This window comes from Neolamprologus multifasciatus, chromosome 16, assembly GCF_963576455.1.
Source record: "Neolamprologus multifasciatus chromosome 16, fNeoMul1.2, whole genome shotgun sequence".
Taxonomy (NCBI): domain Eukaryota; kingdom Metazoa; phylum Chordata; class Actinopteri; order Cichliformes; family Cichlidae; genus Neolamprologus; species Neolamprologus multifasciatus.
This window is the reverse complement of record NC_140454.1, coordinates 29,278,686-29,304,433: the sequence shown is the minus strand read 5'-3', so window position 1 is coordinate 29,304,433 and position 25,748 is coordinate 29,278,686. Positions and strand designations below refer to the sequence as shown.

The following is a 25,748-nucleotide window of genomic DNA, read 5'->3' as shown; positions in this document are numbered from 1 at the left end:
TTTTTATTTTTATTTTTTTAAAGGGGCTAACAGAGGAAAGTGCAAAGCTGAGAAGTGCAATTCTCTGTGGGTACTGTCTATAACATTATGCTGCCTTTTTTCCTTTTTTTCGTGTTACAGGAGGTAGGAAACTCTACTAAACAGATCAATTAAAGCACTAATGTGCTGGCCGAGGTGAAGAGGTCGGCCCTTTGCGACAGTCTTTTCTTAAAGAACTAACTCCAAACTAAACAGCCTTCTCTTTTGTTTTTTTAAACAGACCTTTAATGGAAACCACCTCAGGTCTGACAGATTCATTGCCACTTGTCCGTGAGTTAGGAGGGGACTCTTAGGAAGCAGAGCATGCAGACTGTGAGCAGCCCGAGTGGCATGGAACATTAACATCTCCCTCCAGTTTGCTTTTCTCTTCTCCACATGACTTTTACAAGCTTTTGAAGAAGAAAGGAAAATTAACTTTGCTGGGGGACCCAGAAAAAAAGGATGCCAGATTCATTCATTGAAGATGTAGACAGCAAAAAAGAAAAAAAACTTGCTGGGTCTGCTGCAAATTCCTTCCACACTTAGTGGAAGGTACTTAACAATGTTTTAATTGCTTTTAAATGGTTTTGGAAGTGGGAACATCAAGGGTTGAACAACAGGAGTTAACCTAATGGCCACTTGACAAGTGAATTGATTAGATTCCCATAGACCTTATTGTTAAAATACTTTATAGCATAAAAGAAATCATGTTTTCACCCTGGTACAAAAAGTCAAGGATAGTTTCTGCACTAGACACTATAAAGCAGGCTTGGTCAACTCCAGGCCTTAAGTGCCAGAGTCCTGCAAGTTTTAGGTATCACCCTGGGTCAACACACCTGAATCAAATGATTAGTTCATTCCTAGGCCTCTGGAGAACTTCAAGACATGTTGAGGAGGTAATTTAGCCATTTGAATCAGCTGTGATGGATCAAAGACACATCTAAAACACAAGTACCCGTCAGCAAATTTTGCATGACGGTCTTCTTGCTCATCATAGATTGTCTGAACAAAATAAACATATAGTAATAATGTGGACTCCGGCTCATGTCGGTATTGTGGGTAATGAAAGGGCAGATAGGTTGGCTAAAGCAGCTGTTAAAAAAGTAGATATAGATGTACAGATACCATTGTCGAAAACTGAAGGGAAAAGTATAGTTTGGACAGAAAGTAAGAACTTCTGGCAAATGGCGTGGGATAATGAAACAAAAGGAAGACATTTATATAGTGTACAAAACACGATAGAAGTTAAAAAGAGTAGTGGATCAAATAGAAAGGAAGAGGTTATTGTAAATATACAAACAGGTCATTGCTTTCTAAATGGTACTCTTTTTAGGATGGGGAAACATCCGACTGGCTTGTGTGATTGGTGTAATGCTATGGAGACGGTTGAACACGTGCTTCTTAATTGTAGGAAGTATGCCAGTCACAGGTGGGTGATGAGGGTTGATAATCAGTTAAGTCATGGTGATGGGAAAGAGGTGGCTTTTCGTTTTTTGAGGAATACTGGTTTAATCCAGAGGATCTGAGGAATCGGAAGTGAAGTAAGAAGAAAACATCTTTGGATGCAAGCTGCCATTAAACATGAAAGAAGAAGAAGGACACATCTAAAACCTGCAGGACACCGGCCCTCGAGCCCTGGGTTTGGACACCATTGCTATAAAGGATGGATCCAGCTCTGGTGATGTCGCCCACTGATTTCTGAGATCCAATTCTTAAGCCTCAACAAGAATGTTTCCACAAACTTGGTTGCAAAAAAGCTAACGAGGTGTACATCTTACCGAGGAAGGGTTGGTCTGTTAAATCGCATGCTCAAAAGACATGGGATTGACAACAATTGTCCTCCTTTTTAAAACTTTTTTTTTAAATTAAATTCAACATGAACCAAAACAAGTGACTGAGCCCATGAAATCAGCAGGAGAGTGTTTACAGAGGTCAGGTCAGAAAGCAGTTTTCCCACAGACTTCTACAAGGCCAGAAAGCTTTCCCCCCCCAAAAACACAGCTATCGCCATCTGGTGGCCTTCAGATAGAACATAACTTTTTAGGAACTTCGGCATTGGGTTTATTTTTTTCAACCCAGAAGCTACGTCCATTATTATACTGTCTTCTGGTTTCCCCTTTCAAAAAACTGACCAGTGAGTGATTGTATTTTATATATATATATTTATGTACTTGTTAACTCATCCATCTGAAGACCAGAGTTAACAGAGTTAAAGGCATGGCCAGTATGACTGACAGGTGTCACCACCACTGATTCAAGACACTGGGCGATCGTGGCTCAAGAGTTGGGAGTTCGCCTTGTAACCGGAAGGTTGCCGGTTCGAGCCCTGGCTTGGACAGGCTCGGTCGTTGTGTCCTTGGGCAAGACACTTCACCCGTTGCCTACTGGTGGTGGTCAGAGGGCCCGGTGGCGCCAGTGTCCGGCAGCCTCGCCTCTGTCAGTGCGCCCCAGGGTGGCTGTGGCTACAATGTAGCTTGCCATCACCAGTGTGTGAATGTGTGCGTGAATGGGTGGATGACTGGATATGTAAAGCGCTTTGGGGTCCTTAGGGACTAGTAAAGCGCTATATAAATACAGGCCATTTACCATTTTACCATTTACACTGAGCTGGATTTCTTGACTGTTTGTGTGGATTGCTTTCAGCACTTTGGTCAGTGGTTGCTGGGTTTGAAGTGTTTTATAAATTAAGCTGGCTAGGCTGGGCTTGGCCTTGCATCCATATAGTTTGAGGAACTACGCATGCTTGATAACCAATAGGCTAGCATTCATTTATAATCATTACACTTCACCCCCTCCTCCAAACAAAAACCAGTGAGTGATTTCATGGTCCATCCTTCACATTCAAAAGATTTTTCCTATAAACAGAACAAAGTAAAAATGTGTTTGAAAAACATTTCCGAAAAAGTCTCAAAGTCCGTTTTTGTGATGGTATTGAAAGAAAAAACAAAGCTCCACTTTGTTTTCGTAGACCATCAACTTCCCACATCTATATACCCACACATCTAGCTTAAACACAATTTTCATAACAGTGTAGCGGCAGTAAACAACTATAAACACAAAGACTGACAGCTTAAAGCATGAGAATGTGTTTCTGTCTGTGCATGTTGTAGTAGATGGAGGGATCCTGTCTGTGTTGTAAACACAGTGAAGCTCTGAGCTTAAACCATATAGGATTCATTCTTCCTAAAGCCTTTCTAAACCCCCCCACCGCTGGATCAAAGCCTGTGTTGTGGGCTTGGTTTGTGACGCAGGGGGGTTACTTTTCTGGCCGGCTGTTATTGTCCCTGAAAGTGCTAAGCCATGAGTGAGGCCTGTGTGGTGAATGCTGCTGCCAAGAGGAGTGTCTGAAATGTTTGTAGTCCTCCCTGCCATGTGTGCTGCGGATAAGGCAGAAGGCCTGGCTTTAAATTGGACGTGCATGTTGCATGACCTCACATTTGTCATGTCTGATTAAACCACACGAACCCCACATAAAAGCCAGCTCTTGCTTTAATATAGATAACAAAATACAACACTGACTGCCCCCTGCTGGCCTCTTTTCTCCACAGTCACCAAATGGAGGAATTGTTTAAGGAAAGACAGAAGTTTCTTACTTAGTGGCGGAAATCATGAACATGTTTCTCTCTATGCAAATGTTAGGAAGCCACATGGTTAGAGGCTCAGACTGTAAACATAGCAATGCTGCTTCAAATAAACACTAGAAGACCATTTCTATTACTGTGCTCTATTTCACGGCCAAATATGACCGCAGAACAACAAAATATGAAGATGATAAAACAAAACAAAAAAAGAATGACACCAGGCACCAACCTGCAACTTTTGGGTCAAATTCCAAACCTTTGTAAAGTTTCTGTTTTGGCATTTTTCACCATTTTCAACCAATAAGATGTTAACCTTCACTGTGAGTGCTTAAATTATTCTACACAATCAAAACTAAAAGTGTGTTAAACAGAACACAGTAACCACCGGTCACTAGGGGACAATGTGTATTCCCCGACTGGTTGGCTAGTGGTTGCTGGAGGAAATCTGTCAAAGAGGGTGCTGAACTAAAAACCTTTTCGTAATTGCTTTAATTGCTATTAGGCTGCCATAGTTTAACATAAAGGGCATGAAAGATGGTGCGTTTTCTGCAAACACTCACCACTTATACTCCGAGCTGTGGGGAATCTGGAGAAAGTGCAGCACAAACCAAAAACAGATAACGTTCAGCTTCAAAGTAAAAGCTCTGTCTTACCATTTCTACCAAAACATTTCAAAATGGGCAACTTTGTTTTGGGTTTGCGTTTCACAGCTTTAATTATGCTGCTCAAGCAGCTTGCAAGCGATCGCAGAGAACCTGACATCTTCGAAGGTTGATAATCACAACAACCTTCTAGCAAGGAAAGCATTCACATAGACGTTCTCAATGCAGCACGATATACACCTGTATGCAACCAATTTCTCCTACCGACAGCCAACATCCATTCACCAGCCAGTCATGGATTACATACTTTTCCCTAGTGAGAGGTCAGGTGGTCACTGACTCGTTTCTAGTCCTGTGTGACTCCACATCTGGACACCATTTACACCATCACCAGTTTTTCAGTCAAAATAGACAAACATTTAAAAACAAATTCTTTCAAACGTGCAGTCATTTTTTTTTTATACTTTATTTAATAGAAAAATAGATTACTCTGCAATCGCTCACAGTAATACTACAGCAATTACCTCTGCCTTCACAGAAGTGGATGCCAAAGATGTTACCAGGTACGCAAAGACACCAAACGCAGCAGGTAAACTGGGGACTTAAGAAAACAGAACTGTTGACTGACAGCTAGCGGTGAAATTTTACACAGTACAATTTTATACTCCATCTATAAAGAAATGACTCTAAAATAACAATATATTATTACTTAGCGTTCCAGTTTAAATTCAGCTCTTATTTTCATTGATGCCATTTGTTTCCCTTGCACGTGCTGTCACACTTACAGAAAGTCATAAATGCAAGAGTGTTTGCAGCCTCCACCCTTTAGCCTTAAGATTTATACGCTGGTGACACTGAAAAATAGATTTCAGTTACTGCACTGTATAAAAATGAGGCTAAGATTACCAGCAGACCTTATAGAAGTAAAAAAAAGTTTGTGTATATTTGTCTGTGTGTGGTGGTTGTGGCAAGGACACCCTGCCTGTCAGCCTTAGATGTGATACACCCTCTGAACATGGAGCTGCATTTCTTCGCAGCACCCACTGTAACCCATGACGATGGCGAGCCTGCCCAGCAGCCAGGCATTATGCAAATGTAAATCACGCTTGACTGGCCACAAGACTGTGTGTGTGTGTCCATCGCATGGCTTCACATTTCACCCAAACTTTATTGGTGCCAGTGGTCTTTTTGTCTGCTTTAATTGAATTAACTTCTCAGAAACAGACCTTTGCAGGAGAGCGATGGGACGTAGCCTAGCCATCAACCCGGCACGGGAGCTTTTAACTGTGTTTATACTGGAATCATTTAATTCTTCTGAAGGAAAGGAGGGGGGGGGGTCTCATTTACTTCATTTTATAACTTGATAATTCTTATTTTTAAGAGCTACATGACACATTTGTCACAGTCACAAAGCAAATGCATCAACCTCCCTTTGCTTGGAAAGAAAAAGAAAAAAAAAAGAAAAAAAAAAGGTAATTTAAGCTCCTGAAAATTTTTTTCCTCAATCAACGTGCTGGCTTTAGAAATGCATTCCTGCATGAACAAACTATTTTCTGCCAAAGTCAGAAGAATTTATTGTTGTTTCACAGGACATTTCTGTCTCTGCTCCTCTCACTGGTTTACAGTGGGTGGGGCTCACTTAGCCTAACTATCGTCACATGTTCCTGCGCATCAATCAACATTTAGCAACATAAAATAAATAAAATCTGACTGAACCACAGCCACATAAATTAGCCTTGTTTTTAGGTTAATAGACGTAGAGGAATGTCACAAATTGAGTGCAAAAAAATAAATAAAATACAATCAACACACCTTAAGTAACACTTTAATTTATGGTAATTATTCCTCAATTTGAAGCTATGGGCATTTTTGTGTAATTACGTGAGTAAGTCTCAGTTTAAGGTACACAAACAGTCAATGGTAATGTCCCCATCTGCTGGTTAAAAAGCACAGCATCATTAAACCTACATCGACGAGACCTGAGCTCCACTTTGAAGGATCTGAAAATCTTCAGATAAAATGCATCACTCTGCTGTTGTTTTGACTACAAGGCGCTGTCTGAAAGAAGGAATGCGTTCATCCTTTCTTCTTTCACTTCGACTGCGGACAAAGTGTCGTGGTGTCCCACCCAGATGCCAAGCAAACAGCGTCACATGCTTTCCTCTGGCAGATAAAAGGGTTGTGGAAGTCCAAATGTTTGGCCAGTGTCTAAGATAATGTAGCGCAAACAGGTTTCTGCCATCTCAGTGTGTTTGATTTATGCAGACTCGCAGGCGTGAATGGACTTGAATTCTGCAGGGTGATCTACGGTGGCATTTCAGTTAGATGTGCATCAGACAGCAAATAACGCTGGCTCTGGCTCAAATGGATATAAAGAGCCCAAAAGTTTCCCCACTGCACAGAAAAGTCATTTTGTATCAAAAGAAACGCATTTATTCAAAGAGTCAACAGGGAAGTTCAGGAAGAAAGGCCTGTTCTGCTTTTCAGGCTGCTCATTAACTGGCAGAGCATGCTGCTGCTGTCGGGAGTTTCTTTATCTAGATCTGTTCAGGTCAAACACATTGTGAATTCAGCCAAACAACACCAGGGACTGTTGAGATTTAGGCTCACAGCCCTCGGGTCACTCTTGTTATCCATCTTCACATTAATTTCATCACTCCTGGGAGGCAGGAATAGCCAAAAATGTTTCTTTATAAATCACAGAACGTACATTTTCATGTTAATGTAGCCTGGCATGCAACAGTGATTTAATAAGCTAGAAAATCTACTTTTAAAAAAACCCAAAAAGCTTTTATGCTAGAACCTGCTTTTCCAAAAATTTTAAATTCACAGTTAAGAAACAAAAATGGCATCTCTGTTTCTGCAGAAATTTCACTTCTTGTCAAAGGAACTACTGACTTCAGTCAGGATCATCCATCTGTTTTCTGGAGCCTATCCCAGCTTTCATATGGAGAGAGGCGGGGTCTCTCCCTGTGATTGACAAGTCGCTGCCACAGATTACAACACACGCTCATATTTACACCTACATCTCATTTAAAAATCACCAGTTAACCAAACATGCACGACCATGGACTGTGGAAGAACACCAGAGTACCCGAGGAGAGCATGCAAACTACACACAAAGGCTTCAGCTGATGATCAGATTCAAACCCTCAAACCCAGACGTCTTTGCTGTGATGGAGCAGTAACGCCGGCACATCACCTCAATGATTAGTACTCAATTTCCAATACTTGATGGTTTGATTTTAGTGGTATGGCTCTGTTGTGTGTCTCAAACAGTCTCACTGAACAGAGCAGGATTCAGTGACAACAGACCTTACAGTGAAGCAATGAATGTGTATAAATGTTGGACACAGCCATTGAGACATCAAACACTGATTAAGTCCTACTGTGAAGCTTGGGCCGTTTGGCCTCCTTGATGTTTTAAAACCACACATGACAAACGAGAGGTGGATAAAAAATATGCTTGCTTAATCCTTTTACTGGGGACTATAATTTACAAGCTGAACATCAAGTTTGCATTTTTCTGTTTGTTTTGTAGAAAGAATGCAGGTTTCAAACCTGTAAGTTATCTCCAGGCTTTATAGACAGTCTGTGTTCAGAAACAGCATAAAAAAGAGGGGAGTTTGGGTTCCAAAGCAGCTTGCAGAGGAAGACATCATGTGAACCATCAACTAATGTAGGCTTTCTCTGAAATTCCTGATCTTGACTTATTGCACTCTGTTGTATTATTTCATGGATGAATGAATAGTAGAAAGTTTAAGCATGTGTCACAGGAAACTGCCTTTAAGAATTAAACACAATTACCAGATTTAGAAAACAATTTTCAACTGTCCTTTCTATTCTTTTTCAAAGGTGTGACTGCGTGCCCTGGGCCTCAGTTTTGGCAGCTCACCTCTTTACTCCATAAAAGACCCTGACATGCTGAGAGCTAATCCCAGAGTCTAAATTTAAGAATGCACATGTGTTAAAGGCTTGGCTACGGTGGAGCTTAGCAGTAATATAAGACAATAGCACAAAAGGGATCTCAGGAATGTGCCACAAAAGTGAAAGTGCAAAGAGAGGAATGCTATGCAGTGAGGCGATAAGTAACAGTGTCGCGGTGGAGGGAGCTACTCGCTGATAATGCAGCCATTAAGGCAACTTGTTCAGCTTCATCTAAAACCATTTAAAGGCACTTTATCTAACATTAGACTGTTAAATTCATTATTGTTATCTGAGAAAAGAGGAGGCCAAGATTTCCCTGAAAGATAGCATGCAGAAAGTTTGTCTTTTTAACCCAAAAAATGTGATGCAATGTCACGTTGCTGCAACAATTAATTATCATTTACAGTACAACTGCAACTGCAGACATACATTAGTCAAAATAAAGCACATTTAATGGCAGAATAACAGTTCAGGGCAGTATAGTGCAAGTATAAGATTAGTACAACTCTGTTCTTATGTAACTGTGAGTCATTCTCATTATCCCATGTCAACAAGTACGATATTACTTGCATACCTAGAGTAATATTAGCCTCCAGTCAGAGTTGATACACAGACCTAACACTACAACACAATAAGGTGGAGGTATTCAGGCTATTTTCAGAGTCATGCCACGAAGCTGCCAAGGCAGATAGGCACGCAGGAGGCAAACAAGCAGCAGATTATGTTCTGAGAACTCCTGTGACTATCGTGATGTAAAATGAAGTGGGATTAAAGGGTAAAACCCCTCAATTTAGGTAATCCAATATGTCATTCTTTCAGTCTGGGAAAGTCCATGAAGAATCAACGAAACCAGACCTGCATTAAAGCCAAATGCTTTTAGGCTTTTACAGCCATATGTATTCTTTTCCTCCTTTGCTTTGATGCGTGGGATGAAGCACAGTTGTCTTTGTCCCATACAAATAAAAACAAGATGAATCAGGAGGCAATGCACAAAGAAACAAAACTTAGCCAATAATAATAATAATAAATATTTCAGTTACTAAAATGTCCAATTAAATACATACTGTTGTCATACTTAATTAAAAATAAAGGAAATCTGAATCTAATAACCATAATGCCTTACAAGGGTGTTGCTTGAGTGGCACTGAAGGGTTTTCTTTCATGTTTTTAAAGGTTAGCAAGTTTTACAACAGCGCTGTTTAGGATGATATGAGGGGGTTATTCAACATGCTGTCAGATATCGCCAGCATCACAGGGGTAAGCATAAGATGTTACAGTTAAAGGCTTTATACTCTGCAGTTGCATCGCTTGACTTTCATACACAGAGTAAGTTTACGGACAAAAGTATCGGGACGCACAGTCACTTAATCTTTGAGTTGTTTGGGAATCAGAGGAACTCACCCATGTATGAGTTACAGAGCGTGTTCAAGTCCTGCGGTGCATAGAGCATAAAAGTCGCCAACGCTCTGCTGACTCAGTAACTGCAGACCTCATCTGGCATTAACATCAGCACAGAAACTGTGTGCCGGGAGCTTCATGGCATGGGTTTCCATGGCCAAGCAGCTCCTGTAGGTGTAATGTGTAGGTGCCCAGTACTTTTGTCTTTATAGTGCATGTTTAATTACCAATTATTTCGTACTTTAGCTTTTACTTGTTGGTTAGGTTAGGCACTAAAAACAGCTCTTTTGGAAATAAAATATTTCCAAAACTTGTGACAGGGGATCTTCTGCAGCCACATGTGAAGACTGGGAAGCGAGCAATCTGTGTTACCGCTACAACATGGTACAGACAAGTTGTGCTTAATGGCTGGAAACAAAACTGCCGTATCCAACCACCTATAAATGCAAAGGCTGGTTTATCATCATGTCAAATAATCAGCTATTGATCAGAAAAACTTTGATTTTTTGCATAATCGAGCAGCCTTACAAGACACCAATGCCCAAAATCTCTAGTCCCAGGGCCATTTACAGCCCTGCCTGCAGTCATGACAAGGATAGCGATCTAAAAGCATATAAACATCTGCAGACACATTCCAATCATCTAGATATCATTTTAATCATCCCACCCTACACGTGTGAATCTAAATAGAATCACTATATTTTCAGCTTTAGTGTGAACACGGCTTTGGAGCCACCCTAAATAAACTCCCGGCCGGACTATGTGACATAAATACGCGGCATGTCGTCGTGGTCGTGTAGGGTTTCAGGCGCGTGTAACAAATGTGCAGCATCGCGTCCAAGAGTGTGATTTAATTAAAGATTCCTTTGCCCTGTGCACGGGGTGGGACACGCCTGCTCTCATTAACAGGGATCAGGACAGGAACGTGAAACACGCAACTTTTTTCTCTCGTTTTTTTTTTTCCTTTTAAATGGCGGGCTACTGAGTTTCTGCTCGCATTTTACTAATAATAACTGCACAAGCTTTCACGACAGAACAATCTACCGTTGTCCCCTGTTGTTACATTGAGGGCCCTGAAAGCCACTATACATGTAAAAAAAACAGACAAAACAAACAAACAAAAAAAGCAACGGATAAAGACACAGCTTGATGCGTCAGTGTGAAGAAGTTCATCATACCAATTGTGCTTTCTTATTTATTTTGTTTTTTTACAGTCTAGAAACCACATTCCAGAGCAAATACCTATGATATTCCTCCTAAGAGGAATGTGTAAGTGAGGAAATCTATCCTTTTAAAAAAAAAGGAGGAAAAAAAGAGAAATGAAAACAGTAAAGGCAAACTGGCAACAAAGATATGCCTCAGCTTGTTACAAATATTAGTGCAAAATGGAGAGACGAAAAAAATCTGGGGTCTTTCTTCCTGTGTGTATTCAGAGTAAATGCAGCATGTCAAGGGGGGGTGGGGGTTATTACGCCCCCAAAGAAAAACATTCTCCTGATGATGAAAACATGATTGGGCGACCTGGGCAGCCCAGCCTAACTTTTGCTCCACTGTCACAGTAATTACCCTTGGAGCCCTGTGGCATCCGACCTTGGCGAAAAGACCCCGGGAAAAGAGAGGAGGCACAAATATCAACAAAAGACACATTTTGAGGCAAAAAGGATGCGACCTGGGAGAGCCGAGCTGCCTGTCCATCACTCGGAAGCGTTGTGAATGGCTACAAAAGCCCCCAGAGCGACACTTTGTGGGATTTCGACGTTGCCAAGAGCGAATGCCACATCGCCTTGCCAAGTATTAGGAGCGAAGACAAGAAAATTCACCCCCCTCAAACACACACACACACACACACACACATATAAAGAAATATCAACAAAACTGGAGCATAAAAAGGCCACATTCACAGCTACACAAAGCCATCGAAGCTGGATGGTCCGAGGCCGAGGTGGAAGTAAGATCTCAGCTTTACGTTTTAAGAAAAGAAGCAAACAACTGGGACTCTGGAGGGAAAATTTAGCTGCTCTCTGCTTTAATCTATTATTTCGACTGTCATTCTATCCACTGTGCTTTGCCAAGTGAATTAAAGACACTTTAAGAAGCTCATTTTGTATCCCTTTATCTTCTCGTTCCAGAGGCTTTGTGGCAAACGTCACGCATCGCTGCATCAGTAATGTCCTGAAAGGCTATTTGGAAAAGAAATATCCGCTCATCGGATTCACACATCCTCTGCCTGCAAGGCTTTGAAAGTAGAAAGCTGTTTGACTCCCAAAAGAAAGAAAAGGCCAAAAGTCGGATAATTACACGCCTGCTGTTGACATAAAAACTTTGATGTGCGTGCATTAATACTACATTTGATATTTAATGGCAAATAGTTATGATTCGCTATTATTAAAACAAATCTTTCCTTCTGCTTCACATCTGAACAAAAAGTTTATGTAAGATGGATATACAACTCAATTTTGTAAATTATGGTCACTCTACACCAGGAGTGTCAAACATAAGGCCCGGGGACCAGAATCAGCCTAGAAAAGACTCCAATCCGGCCCATTGGACAGCTTTGAAAACATGAAGGTGGGCATAAATTTTTGGGATGGATGACCATCATGTATGTCTGACTGTAAGCCAGTGTGTTTCATTCATGCACACAGGCAAATAGTCACGTGCACACTCACAGCCACATCCTAACATTCATCAACTCTAAACGTTCATAACAACGGACCTAATCAGACGCTTAAAGAACCTAACAAAGGCAAAATGGCTGAAGTTACAGCTATCATACCAGAGCCAGATACAAATCAGCAGCCTCGGTATAAGCAAAGGATCAAAGCAGTTATAAGAAAAATCATAGAGATGAGTGAAAAAGAGAGAAGGGCTGATATCTTGTTATTGTAGTAACGTAAATCTACTGCACCTGGTTTTGTTTTGGTATACAGCAACTCATTCTCATTGAATTAACTGTACTAATTTAAAGAAGCAGAGCACTTTAGAAGATCCTGCAAGCTAAAAATGTTCATTATTTTATTACGTTATTCAAAATATTATTGGCATTTTGCATTTTGAATAAATTTTCTTTAATGTTTATACTGTCAGTTATAGTTCTTAAAAAATTCCTTCCATCTCTCCAACTACCTCAAATTTGTCCTTCCTGTCGAGCACCATAACGATAAAAACCAGGTGTCCCGATACAACCAAACGAACAAACACCAGTTTTCATTGGAAGAGTTCACAAATCCAGGCCTGAAAATGATGCTAGAGATTGCATTAGCCAAATGTTTTCTGCTGTCAATAAAAAAAACTCAAGGCTGTCCGCCACTTTGACAGATTAACATACTGATGGAGGATCTACTGTAACACGAAACACTGATAGAATATAAATTTATGAATTTGTTACCAGTTATTAACATAACTGGGTAACACATCAGGTTAGGAGTCCGGCCAGTAGCATGCTCACTCTTTCCTGACACTGACAGTTTTGCATTATGAATTTGTTGCCAGGGACAGATCATCAACTCGAAGAACTCCTGACTCTTGGTATTCGTTGCAAAGTTTATTGGGTTGTTGATAAAGATGCAAAGAGACAGAGAGTCATTAGAAGTGCCTCACTTGAGGGGAAAAGATTCACTATATCATGATTCACTATATGAGATGAGATAGCCTTATTTAGTCCCAGAGACGGGAATTTCACATATCAGGATAAACTTACTGCCTTTGTTATCTTCTGATCTAAATCCTTTGCATAACAACTTGAAGTCAAAGACAATAAATCATTCAGTCCAGATTGTCACATGCTCCATTGAAAGCTTGGAGCATCAGAGTAAAATGTCTGCAAGAGGTTAAATTCCTGTGTGCACAGGCATTAAAAAGGGAAAATGATGGGGGTTAACTTTTGCTGAGGCATCACGCCCTTTCCCCGGTCAAGTACACAGTGGGCACCTCTCCACAGAGGAACACACAGAGAGGGTCTTGTTCTGTAGCCCATGTGCAGGTCAGTGCCGGCAGGTAGGAGTGAAATGATAGGCCTCCTCAGAGACACGGCACAGAGGACACACTGTTTCCCAAAGCGAATGCATTCACTGGAATGCAATATGGGGCAGCAGGTAACTCTCAGTTCACCGCATACCTTTATCGAAAACCTTCAAATGCCAGGAAAGCCCCCGCCTGCCATCTGACACTTTGGTGGGAATTCAGAAATAGGGGAGTTTGAGAGCAGCACCTGACAGGCATCAAAATGAAATGAGGATTCATTTCTTAAGGAAGGAGCAGTCCAGCATATTACTGGTGTCAGTAACCTTGTTTCGCATTTTAAAAAGTACTTATGAAAGTCCTATAGACAAGTCTGGATTCACAGATAAATGTACTGATTTAAATGCAGAAGGAAAATCTGAATGAAAATGTGCTAAATCCAACACTGACATTTCATTTTAATTCAGTTTAATTGTCACACCTTTAATCTAATTCTAAGAGGAATAAAAAAAGCCAGACAAGGGCTGAGATTTTCAGCATTCCTTGACTTAACCAGTTAACATGAAAACAACAGCAGCACTGACCATGAAGAGCATCGGCACAGCATCAGCAACCAACACCCAGTTAAAGCCTTCTTTAAAACAGCAGGTAATTCACAAGTTAACATAACTCTGATCAAACCAAATAATGGGAAACTTTAAAGGAAAATATGACAACAACAATACAAACCAGAGGGGAAAAAACAAAACAAAAAACAAACAAACATGTGAACATTTAGGTACAAAAATAGGCAAAAATTGTCTGCATACATTTTAATGCATTTCTTGAAACATTTAGCAGAGGCAACATTTTAATGAGAATCTGGACTGGAGATTTTTAAAAAAGTGTGCAGTCTTTTTCCATTCCCTTTTTACAGGAATAAATATATCATTAGTTCCAAATTATTCCTTATCCCTGCAGGGTAGGAGTGACATCCACCACACACTCTTCTAGAGCAGCGGGTAATCAATGCTGCCCCTGCTCAGCCGTAGAGCTCACAGAACAGGGCTGTAGTACAACATTACCCCAAGAATTTAGAACCACTGGTTTACCAGGTAATCTTAGCTTGGCTAAGATTACCTGGCTAATTACTTTAGCAAGTGGGCTTTGTGATATTCCTTATACATTCCTTATGTCAGCCACTGGTTTGTGGACTCTTCAAAAAAGAATTAAATAAAATAAATCAAGTTGTATATTTTAACCATCAATTGTGTTCATTTTTTTCCCTGTTTTGAGTGAGAAACTGGAGACACTGTGCAGGTCAGCACAGTAAGAACTCCGCCACCAAAAAATACCCCACTTTTTCATGCAGTTTACAAATGAACATCATGCTCACGATCATGCTGTTGTAAATTAGAGAGTAAGACCATTACTTTCTAGCAATGGGATAATGAGATCATAAATCAATTGACAAGCAGGATGTTTTTTTTTTCAATAGACTTTTATACGTTACACTTTTTACTGCAGCCAGTGAGTGACCGCCTGCTGGGTTATTCAGAAAACGCTGGTTTCAGTGCACTTTCATCCCTCCATCATTTTTTAGCTAGTCAACATAACACAGAGGGAGACTTTTGTCCACAAGATCTGTTTAGAAGAAGTAAAATACATCTGTGAGGTAAAAATCTGAAACAGTTTCTTGTGGCTGCCTCCCTTCTTTCACCAATGACCTCCCACTTTCCTCTGTCATTCAACAGATTGGTGGGTTCAGCCCTGCATGGCTACTGTGCAGATCTCCAGAGGTGCACGACTCCACGGCTGGCCTCCTCAACTCCTACCACATCCTACAGTTCAGGCTGTGAACTGGCAGGAACTTGCCAGAGATGGGCTTTATGGTCAAAAATACCCACTAAATTCTTAGTCAGCAGCATTGTACATAGGGACCACCTAATAAAAATTAGTTCATGCCCCAACCTCACGAGTACTAATGGTCTGACCTTAAGAAAACGCCTTTGCCAATCCTAAATTATATCCAAACCTACTTGGGTCCTGTCTGAAAAAGTTATTCACCCCCCGAGGTTATGCCACAGGACAATGATCTCAAACACACCAGCAAGTCCACCTCTGAATGGCTCAAAAGATTTTGGAGTGGCTTCAATCCAATCGAGATGCTGTGGGATGACCTTAAACAAGCCGTTCATGTTCAAGAACAAAAAAAAAGATGAGAGAGACTCACTGCCAGTTGTCACAGTTCTGCCAAGGTTGGGACAACCAGTTAAAAGAAACAAAGCATGAGGTTTAATTTATATGAGCAATATGTTTTCCTTCTGAATGCAGAACTGATCAGTATTTTAAGAAATGGTCAAGATCAATTCTTATTCTGCTTTGAACTAACTGTTCCGGTTATCTGGGCCTACACAACCAAACCAGAGCTCCTTTCTGTATAGAACTGCGAGGCAGAGCTGCTCTGAGGGCAGGAGCTAAAACAAACTGTTCACTGCCTGCCTGGGCAGCCAAAGTACACAGCAGCACCAGCGCAGAAAGTCAACTGAAGCAAGATATTTCTCCAGGATGTTGGTGGACCTAACAGAAGCCAGACATTAGTGGATTCTGGGCATTTATAAAACAGGTAAGCAGACTCTAAAGGCAGCTCTAAGCCAAAAAGAAAATTAAAAAAAAGAGCATGAACCCAGCTGTTCCCATTCAGCACTAGTCGTCGGAAATACATTAATTTATATTTAAACACCCCAATCTTAGCAGTGCTCAGCCTTTGGCAACATGTATCAACTTTCATGCTAACAAAGCACACTTTGTTTACATGCAAATGTGCAGGCTGTATGTTCCCAATGTATGTTGTTGTTGTTGTTTTTAAACACCAATTGTGCATGGAATTCAATTACAGAGCAACTTCATTTTGATTCCAGTGTAAAGTATTTAAATTGCCTCTTTGGCCATCTACCACTGCAATGCTCAATTTACTGCCAGCTTATCTGGTGTGCATGGCACGTGCCACCAAACAATAACCCACTTGACAAAGCAGCATACATAGCAATAGACCTTGCAATGGAGTCATGTTTCTCTCCACGTGATGAATCCACTCTTAATATACCCACATGGCTTGGTCTGCTAAGTATCTCTTAGGGTGTGCCCTGGCTTCACAAAAAGCATATTTTAAAAGGCAGGGCAATTACAAGCACAAAATAGCCTACAAATAGATGTGGATTTCCTCCAGTTTAAGCTGAGGTGTAGACACTTGTGCAAGTTAACCGACCATTGTGCAGTCTGTTTCATGAACATATGGAGCCAAAGGAGAGGAAGAAACTAAAGAAAGAAAATAAGAGAAAGACGTTTAGGACACTCAACTACAGCAATATATGTTCAGTTCTCTCAGCTTTTCTCAATATCAGAAGCTCTTCAAGAGTTAAAGAATAAAGCAAGATAATGTTTTGCTGTAGAGCTGCTTTTTTTTTTTTTTTTACATCAGCTGCTCACCACTTGTCACCAGGAATTCAATTGGCTATTCTGAGCTGGAGGCAGCTTGCCAAAGTTTTATATGATGTGGTTACTTTAGCACTTGCTTCTGGGAGTCAGTCAAACTGAAAGGGTTGGTGCTAGCTTGGAAAGCTCTGCCATGATTGGTCATTCAGCTGTTAGACGGCTCTTGATATCTAGCCTTACCGGACAAGAACTTTTTACAGTTTGCTCCACAGACTATATGGAGGCACCCTTTGGTTTCTGAACACCATGTTTTTCGCTTTGCCTATAGTATTTTGACCACCAACATGTTGTATATTTTGGAGACAAAAGCTTAGCTATCATGCTGGATTTACAGTGGTGTGAAAAAGTGTTTGCCCCCCTTTCTGAGTTCCTATTTTTTGTATGTTTGTCACACTTAAATGTTTCAGATCATCAAAGAAATGTAGCTATTAGACAAAAATAACACAAATAAACACAAAATACAATTTATAAATGAAGGTGTAGGCCACTCCAGAGTCTTCATTTTGTTTTTCTTAAGCCATTCAGAAGTGGACTTGCTGGTGTGTTTTGGATCATTATCCTTTTGCAGAACCCAGGTGCACATTAGTTTGAGGTCACAAACAGATGGCAGATGTCCTTCAGGATGTTTTTGGTAGAGAACAGAATTCATGGTCTATTTACCACAGCAAGTCTTCCACTTCCTGAGGCAGCAAAACAGACCATCACACTACCACCACCATGTTTTACTGTTGGTTTGACGTTCCTTTTCTGAACTGCTGTGTTACCTTTACACCAGATATAATTGGACACACGCCTTCCAAAAAGTTCAACTTTTGTCTCCTCAGTTTCCCAAAACTCTTGGGGATCATCAAGATGTTTTCTAGCATAACGAAATGTTTATGTTGCTTCAGCTCAGCAGTGGTTTTCGTCTTGGAGCAGGCCATTTTTGCCCAGTCTCCTTATGTTGGAGTCATGAACAATAACCTTAACTGAGGCAAGTGAGGGCTGCAGTTATTTGGATGTTGTTCTGGGGTTAAAAGTAGAGCTTTTTTCCAATAAGTTGAATACCTACCATGACTACTCCCTCCCGCCCTGAGTTTCAGTCAAATCTCACCAATAATCTAGAAGGAGTAGAATTTCTTGCAGATCTTAGACTTCCACTGAATAAGCTCATCGGTCCTTTGATTGAATGAGCTAAAGAAATCACAGTTTATGTTGTTTTTGATGGATCCCTCTGCCAATCATCGGTCGGTGCATGTGTTCCCACTGTATCACAGCACCTAGCAGCAAAACAATCTCAGGTCCCCCTCATCTAGATCAAAGTCTTGATTTTATATTTTGTTCGATCGTTATCGCTCTTCAAAGTTCGGTGCCTTGGGCTTCCCTGAGCACTGCTGACAGGTGTAGCCAAAACTATCTTCTTCATAAGGAAAACAAACCACAAGCATCACACGTAAAGTAATCTTTGTGCATCTGAGTACACCACCAACGCACACATAGACATGAAAAGGAAAACAAATGGTATGCAAAAAACCCTCTGGGAAGCAAAGGTTTTCAACACAAAGGTCGACAACTTTTAGTCCAGTTTACAGCTTAAACTGTAAAACTTGGTTAAAAACTTGTTAACCAAGTTTCTCTTTAACACTCAAGCTAAACTAAGGAACAGCAGGATTTCACACATGGACACGTTTAGAGCTTCTTCTTCACCACTCCTTCAAGCGACTGCTGATTGTTTACACTCAGCATGATTGACACTTGGCTACCTCATTTGAGTGACTATTTTAAACGCTTTGGCACTACTTCATTACTGGAACCACAGCTCTGCTGGCAGAGTCAGGGCATTCATTTCCCGCAGCTCTTAGTGCGCCCACAGCCCTAAATGCCTCAGTGCCAGCTGCTTGTGTGCACCACTGGCAGCTCAGCACATCCAGGAAAAGTTTAACTTATATGTAACTTAACTTATATGTTTTTATTGATTAGCATTCAAATATCTCAGTGAAGACAGAACAAAGATCTACCACAAAGCAAGAAAGCATGAGACAAGGCTAATCAAAAGGTATTGGCTGAAGCATTTGCTTATTACGCCAACCCTTTTAACAACAGATCTTTTAGCATGCAGCTCCTGTACACAGGGCTCGAAGCAAATAATAAAACAAAGCAAAAACAAAACAAACAAACAAACAAACAAGAAAAAAACAAAAAAACAAAAAAACAAAAAACTTTCCACCTTAGATAAGTAACTACATCAAAGCAAAAGAATCAAGAGGTTTTTTTGTTTTTTGTTTTTGTTTTTTTTGCTCTTTTCATTCTTGATATATATATTTTTCTAATACTCTATTTTTAAACATGTTTTTAAACAAGGAAAATGAACTACACCTTTTTAAATCACTGTCATAACTATTCCACAGGTTAACTCCTCTAACAGAAACACATCTCTGCTTTATATTTGTCCTTATCTTGTTTTTTTTAAAGAAATCTGTTCCCCTTAAGTCATATTGACTCTCTCTGACTTTGAACAGCTTCTGAGTACTGGGGCAAAGCAAGTTATTTTGTGCTTTATACATTATCTGTGCCATTTTATATTCAACTAAATCATAAAATTTCAGGGTATTCAGATTAATAAACAAAATGTTAGTTGGTTCTATATAGTTTGATTGGTTTATAATTCTTATAGCTCTTTTTTGCAACTTGAAAATAGGAAGAGTGTTCGTTTTATATGCATTACCCCATATCTCCAGACAGTAAGTCATATATGGAAGCAACAGAGTACAATAGAGTGTGTATAATGATTTTTTGTTCAGGACATGCTTTGTTTTATAGAGAATAGCAATGGTTTTTGACATTTTTGTTTTCACATGGTTTATATGAGACTTCCAACTCAGCTTATCATCAATTATCACTCCAAGAAATTTATTTTCGTACACTCTTTCAATTTCAATTCCATTAACCCTGATTTTAGATACATTTTTCATTTGTCTAGTGCCAAAAATAATCAATTTTGTTTTCTTTATATTTAATGATAACTTATTTACATCAAACCAGTTTTTTAATATATTTAACTCCTTTTCCGCTGTAGTCAGAAGCTGTTCTAGGTTTTTACCTGAGCAATACAGAGTGGTATCATCAGCAAACAATACACATTTTAACAGTTTGGAAATGCTACATATGTCATTTATGTATAATATAAATAATTTAGGGCCCAGCACAGAGCCCTGAGGAACACCACAAGTTACCTTCAACTGCTTAGATTTTACATTATTGAATTCGACATATTGATATCTGTCATCCAGGTAACTTTTCATCCACTTGTATGCTAACCCTCTTATGCCATATCTCTCTAGTTTATTCATTAATATAGAATGATCAATCGTATCAAACGCCTTTTTTAAGTCTATAAAAACACCAACAGTATATTCCTTATTATCTATAGCATTAGATATCCCTTCTACAAGTTCCATCACTGCCATCGAAGTGGACCTTTTCACTCTAAAGCCATATTGGTTATCACTTAGGAGATTATGCTTCTCAATATATTTATCAAGTCTATTAACAAATAACTTTTCTAAAATTTTTGAGAACTGTGGGAGCAGTGATATTGGCCTATAATTGGTAAACTGACTTCTCTCTCCGTTTTTATGGATTGGAATAACTTTTGCTATTTTCATTTGTGAGGGAAATACACCAGTTTGAAAGGACAGATTACAAATGTATGCGAAAGGTTGCACTATATATTCTATAATACTTTTAACTAATATCATGTCAATACCAAAACAGTCAGTGGACTTTTAATTTTTAAATGTCTTCACAATGTTAATTATTTCTCTATGAGTTACAGCACCAATAAACATGGAGGACACATTCTGAGTAATATGTTTATTTAAGTCGTTATTATTTCTTGACTCTGGAATTTCTTTTGCTAAATTAAAGCCAACATTTACAAAGAAAATGTTGGCTTCACCCGAGATGCTCTAAAAATGTGTCTGCAGTGTTACCTCCAAGCAGCGCAGGATTACACTGGTTAATATAAAGTATGTGTCTGTGCTATGGTGGGCAATAGATGCCTATTATTTAAGAGATTAAAGGATTTTCCTTCCACAGTACTGATGCACATGGTGTCTTTTGGTGATTCCCCACCAGGGCTGCAGTTGCAGCATGTTAGATGGAAAGATTGTTGAATAGTCTGAATTTAAAAAAGAAATCAAAAAGCACAAATAAGTGTTTGACAGAAGAATGCCACATGCACTTAACTACAAGGCATAGGTTACAACACAGTGGCAACTTTTGGGACACCCTCGCAGGAATTTGCAGTTAGCCTGTGCCTCTTTCTTTTCATTTTAATTCAGGTGTTTTTCCAAGATTTCCAAAATAAGATAAGATAAATGGTAAATGGCCTGTATTTGTATAGCGCTTTACTAGTCCCTAAGGACCCCAAAGCGCTTTACACAACCAGTCATCCACCCATTCACACACTGGTGATGGCAAGCTACATTGTAGCTACAGCCACCCTGGGGCGCACTGACAGAGGCGAGGCTGCCGGACACTGGCGCCACCGGGCCCTCTGACCACCACCAGTAGGCAACAGGTGAAGTGTCTTGCCCAAGGACACAACGACCGAGACGGGGCTCGAACCGGCAACCTTCCGATTACAAGGCGAACTCCCAACTCTTGAGCCACGATCGCCAAGATAAGATAACCTTTATTAGTCCCACGCGTGGGGAAATTTGTGATCCCACTTCTCTCTTCTTCCTTGTTTTGAAAGAATGAAAATAAATGAAAATAACACAGACTTGATGAAGCAGTGTTAAAAAAAAAAGTTTAAAAAAGTAAAAATTATGACAAACAACATTTCATTGTCCGTTACTGAGAGAGTCCTGAAAAAGCCACACAGATACTTGCATCTGCACACGAAACATCTGCTTTCACTTCGAAGTGTGGTTAGTAAACACGCAGCAGAGCAAACATGGAGCTGGAGGACCTTATCAGCCACTTCTACTTAAAGCTAGTTGGCTTTAAACAGCACTCAATGTTGGGGAACCTCCATCTGAATGCTTAATTCGAGTAAAAGTGTATAGAAATAAACACGTCAAATCCAGTCTGGCCCCAACACCCTCTCAGGTACTCAGGAAACGCCACACAACAGCAAGTATGAGATGAGCGTAATTATTCACTTTGTTAGAAGCCAAAACGAAATGCATTCATGGAAATTAAGTTCAGGTTTGTAAACTTTCATGACATTTTTGAAAAGCATATAAGATACCTTAGCAATAAAAACCAAGAAGAAAGAAAGTAATGATAACGACTGCGAACATATTAGACATATTGTAAAAGCCGAAACGGAACTGGACCAAAGCTGGTGCACTGGACATAATCAAAATACAGTATATACATCTAAAGTAGAAAATATCACAGAATCTGAATTGCAGATGCTGTTTGTGCCAGAGAAGTCAAGATGCCCTAAAGCTTGTCACTTTATTTCAACCTGTGTGTCTCCACAAATACAGTGTAGCTGAGGCTAGGTCCTTGCCGAAGCAAAAAACTGGTGTCTGAGTGGAAAATAAGGAGTAGACCCATGGGAGTAACTCAATCCACTAGATTAATAGGTACTGAACTGACCGGCAAGCGTCCCAGTTACTAATTTTACAAGTCATCTTGCAGTGTTATATTCTTGGCAGATTAAAGCCAAAACTCACACCATCGTTTAAACAGAGGCTTCTCAGAGAGTGGGAGGCTCTAAGGACCAGAGTGGAAAGAAATCTAAGTTGGTTGTTTTTCCAGCAAAACTGGAACTGCTCCTTACCATCAACGGCACCTAGCAAAGCCTTAAATGACCTTTTGAGCATCTCTCTTAGCCAGCAGGCTCTGCAGAAGCAGAATACCTCCACGCAACATTATTTGTTCCTTTTAATTGATTTTCTCAATAAACTTAAAATTTTGTCTCCACTCTATGGATCCATCATACAATTCATGTTGAGACCCGACACATGAGCCACAACAAAGGTTTTAGAAACACAGGCTGATGTAAACAGCTGCCAGCAGCGCTTCGGGAGGTCGAGGAAGAAGCAGTGTGTATCATACCGGCACAAGCATGCATTTATCCACACATCTGCAGGCTGCACAGGGGGATAAGAATGTGCATCACAATGTGATCACAAGAGAGCACAGAGGTCTTGATGTGCCAGATTCTGATTGCAGAAATGCAAAATTTATGAACAAATACAAAGAAAGAGAAAAAAGACTGTTAAATAACTCACACCCTTGGAGCAAGAAGCACCTTTTGAGCTTATCTGTAGGGCTACAGGTTAGAAATATCTGATCACAGCAGAAAAAGATTAGAAAAGGGAAGAAAATGCAAATAAAGAGGCTGACACAGGCATGTGATCTTGAAAGTAACTAAAATGTATCATAACGCAAAATCTGGATCAGATTATTTTCATCACGCTATACGTCTGATAAGTTAGACTCAAGATTAACTTCACACATACAGTACTTTATTAATGACCTTAAAACATTCCTCTGAGAATGATCGGGTACAAAGACTGGACTGAAAAAGAGTCGCAGCCAGTGTCCAAAGAAAAACTTTGAAAGACCTTCAGAAAGCCTAGAAGAAATGATGGGTGGCTTAAGACTTTTGCACAGCACTATAGCTCTTTGTAAGCAGAGAGCCTAAAACCATATTAACAAACTCGGAGTTTGGAAAACTTCCTGATTACCTCTAAATTACATCAAACCAACCGGAGGCTGTTCGCAGCTGCAGTTTGGCATCGGGACTGATCTTCAAAGAGAGCCTACAGCTCAAAGTTGATTTTCCTGTCAGAGAGGTGCTGAGAGGTGGGTAGTTTATCATCTCAGAGCGGCTGAAAGACTGGCTCAAACATATGTAAAAGTGTTGATGCGGCACAGGTCACGGCCACGTTAACTTGTGATTTAAACTTGACCCTTTACTGAGCTACTCTGAAGGCTCCACCACCGCAGACACAGCAGCGGAGGGTAAGAGAAAGAAAATGTAAATTATTTCCATGACATCACCACAGGTAGCTCCTTTGATGCGTGTTTTTGTCGTGGACTAAAAGCATGACTGAACTTGGACTTTTCCGAGTTGCCCTTGGCATCCATTGTAGTGAATGGTTTACCTCATTTCCTCCCAGGAGCAGTGTTTGAATGCCTAATGTCAACGCAGGAATTAAACGCACACTAAACCTGGATTGATGCTCGTGAGCAGGCTGTTTCTTGTTCATTTAACGAGCACTGGATATATCCTGCTCTTACTGGGTGACTTATTGCTGGAGAGAATCTGATGTTGCCTGCAATCGACTTTAGCAAGCGGAACCAAAGGTCGATAAGTCTTATCTGATGTCCTACATAAAGAAAGTCAGCTGCCTTATGTACGACACACACATACACACACGCGTAAGCAAATAAACAAACCGAGCCTGCAGCGAAAACAACCTGAACAAACACGCAGGCAAGCCCTGTCTGCTCTTTTCCTAAAATTGGACGCCCACTCGTGTCTGCGCACATTGGCCACCCGCGCGTTTCCCCCCTTCTGGCAACTTCTCCTTACCTTCTTCGGGCTTCCTTTCTTCTTCTCCTCCCCATGGTGGTAAACAGGCATTTGCAGAAAGTCCTCTTCACAGCAGATGAAGCTCACCGAGCATCCCATCCGAGCAAAGCCAGAGCGCACACGTCCAAACCCATTCAAAGACTCCCAGCACTCAGTACCCTTGTTCTCTCACGCCACTGCTGCTGCTGTAGGCGCACTAATTACTGCTTCATTCCGCTTAAATGCATCGTGAATCGGCGCAGTCTGTGCGGCATCACTGTGCGCTGTTTGGGGCGCGGAGAAGTTTCCAGGAGTTTGTCGCACTTGTTTTCGCCCGCACGCGCAGACTGAGCGCTTCCCACTGCAGACTGTGGAGAACGAACAGGTAGCCTGCAGCCTTAAACACTGAAGGTGTTCCTCCCTTCCTCTCTCGCTCTCTCTCTTCGCTTCAGTTATTCGGACAGTACACACTAGCTGTGTTACATTACTGTAAAGACTGAAACACGTCCATTTCTGTCCTAACAGGTACAATCCACACCAATGCTCTCCCTCCGCCTTCCCCGGGGTAATTATCTGACCTCCAGGTAAACATGTGCAGGGGTGTGTCCAGAGATTGGCGGCATCAGGTGGTACAGGCCCAAACTTATTCTACTGCTTTTTTTGTTTTTGTTTTAATGAGTTCCAGTGTTTGACATATTCTTTAATGTGTATTTAAAAAGGGATGACGCTGCATCCTGTGACAGGTGAACACACCTACCAGGACATGTTTTATCATTATACTGTTATGCAGCTTGTTTTACACTATAGATTTAAAGCATGCATATTATTTAATAATACAAGTTGCACGTCTTTCTTACACAATGTCAGTCTTACTTTAACTGTTTCACTTAACTTCAATTTTACTTTCCTTTTTTTTTATCACTGTTGTAAATACATAAATTCCTGCACTATCATAGTATGAGGTGTGTGTGTGGCACTTTTATTTTAACCTTGTTTATTGTTGTGTATTGTAGACTGTTCTATTTTTACTCTTTATCATGCTACTGTAACACAAAACTTTCCCCTGTGGGATCAAAGTATCTAACTTACTATTATACTACAACTCCAGAATAACAATATTGATAAGACGGCGTGTCAGCTGTTTATAAAGTCTCCGTAACGCCTCCTGAGGCTGGTTATGTTCGAAAATTTGACCAGACTGACAAAAACTAAGGATGTTTCCTGTTTATTTTCATTTGTACTTTTAAGGAAGTTTAAATTCAAAGAAAA

The 25,748-nt window shown here is 40.4% G+C and overlaps 1 protein-coding gene and 1 long non-coding RNA gene across 4 annotated transcripts in view; one reads left to right on the top strand and one right to left on the bottom strand.

The window, feature by feature from the left end:
• The window catches only part of tns1b (tensin 1b), a 195,063-nt gene extending 170,004 nt beyond the window's left edge, over positions 1-25,059 (bottom strand). The window contains exon 1 of one of the 3 annotated variants that reach the window (XM_085134529.1): positions 24,501-25,059. In XM_085134529.1, the coding sequence (XP_084990655.1) occupies positions 24,501-24,599 (99 nt within the window). In that variant the 5' untranslated portion in view covers positions 24,600-25,059. The remainder of the gene's footprint in view (positions 1-24,500) is intronic. The other 2 variants (XM_085134527.1, XM_085134530.1) reach the window with 2 other exon arrangements.
• Positions 1-25,748, top strand: part of LOC146501036 (uncharacterized) — a 178,230-nt gene that overhangs the window by 86,654 nt on the left and 65,828 nt on the right. The gene's annotated exons all lie outside the window — the stretch shown is intronic.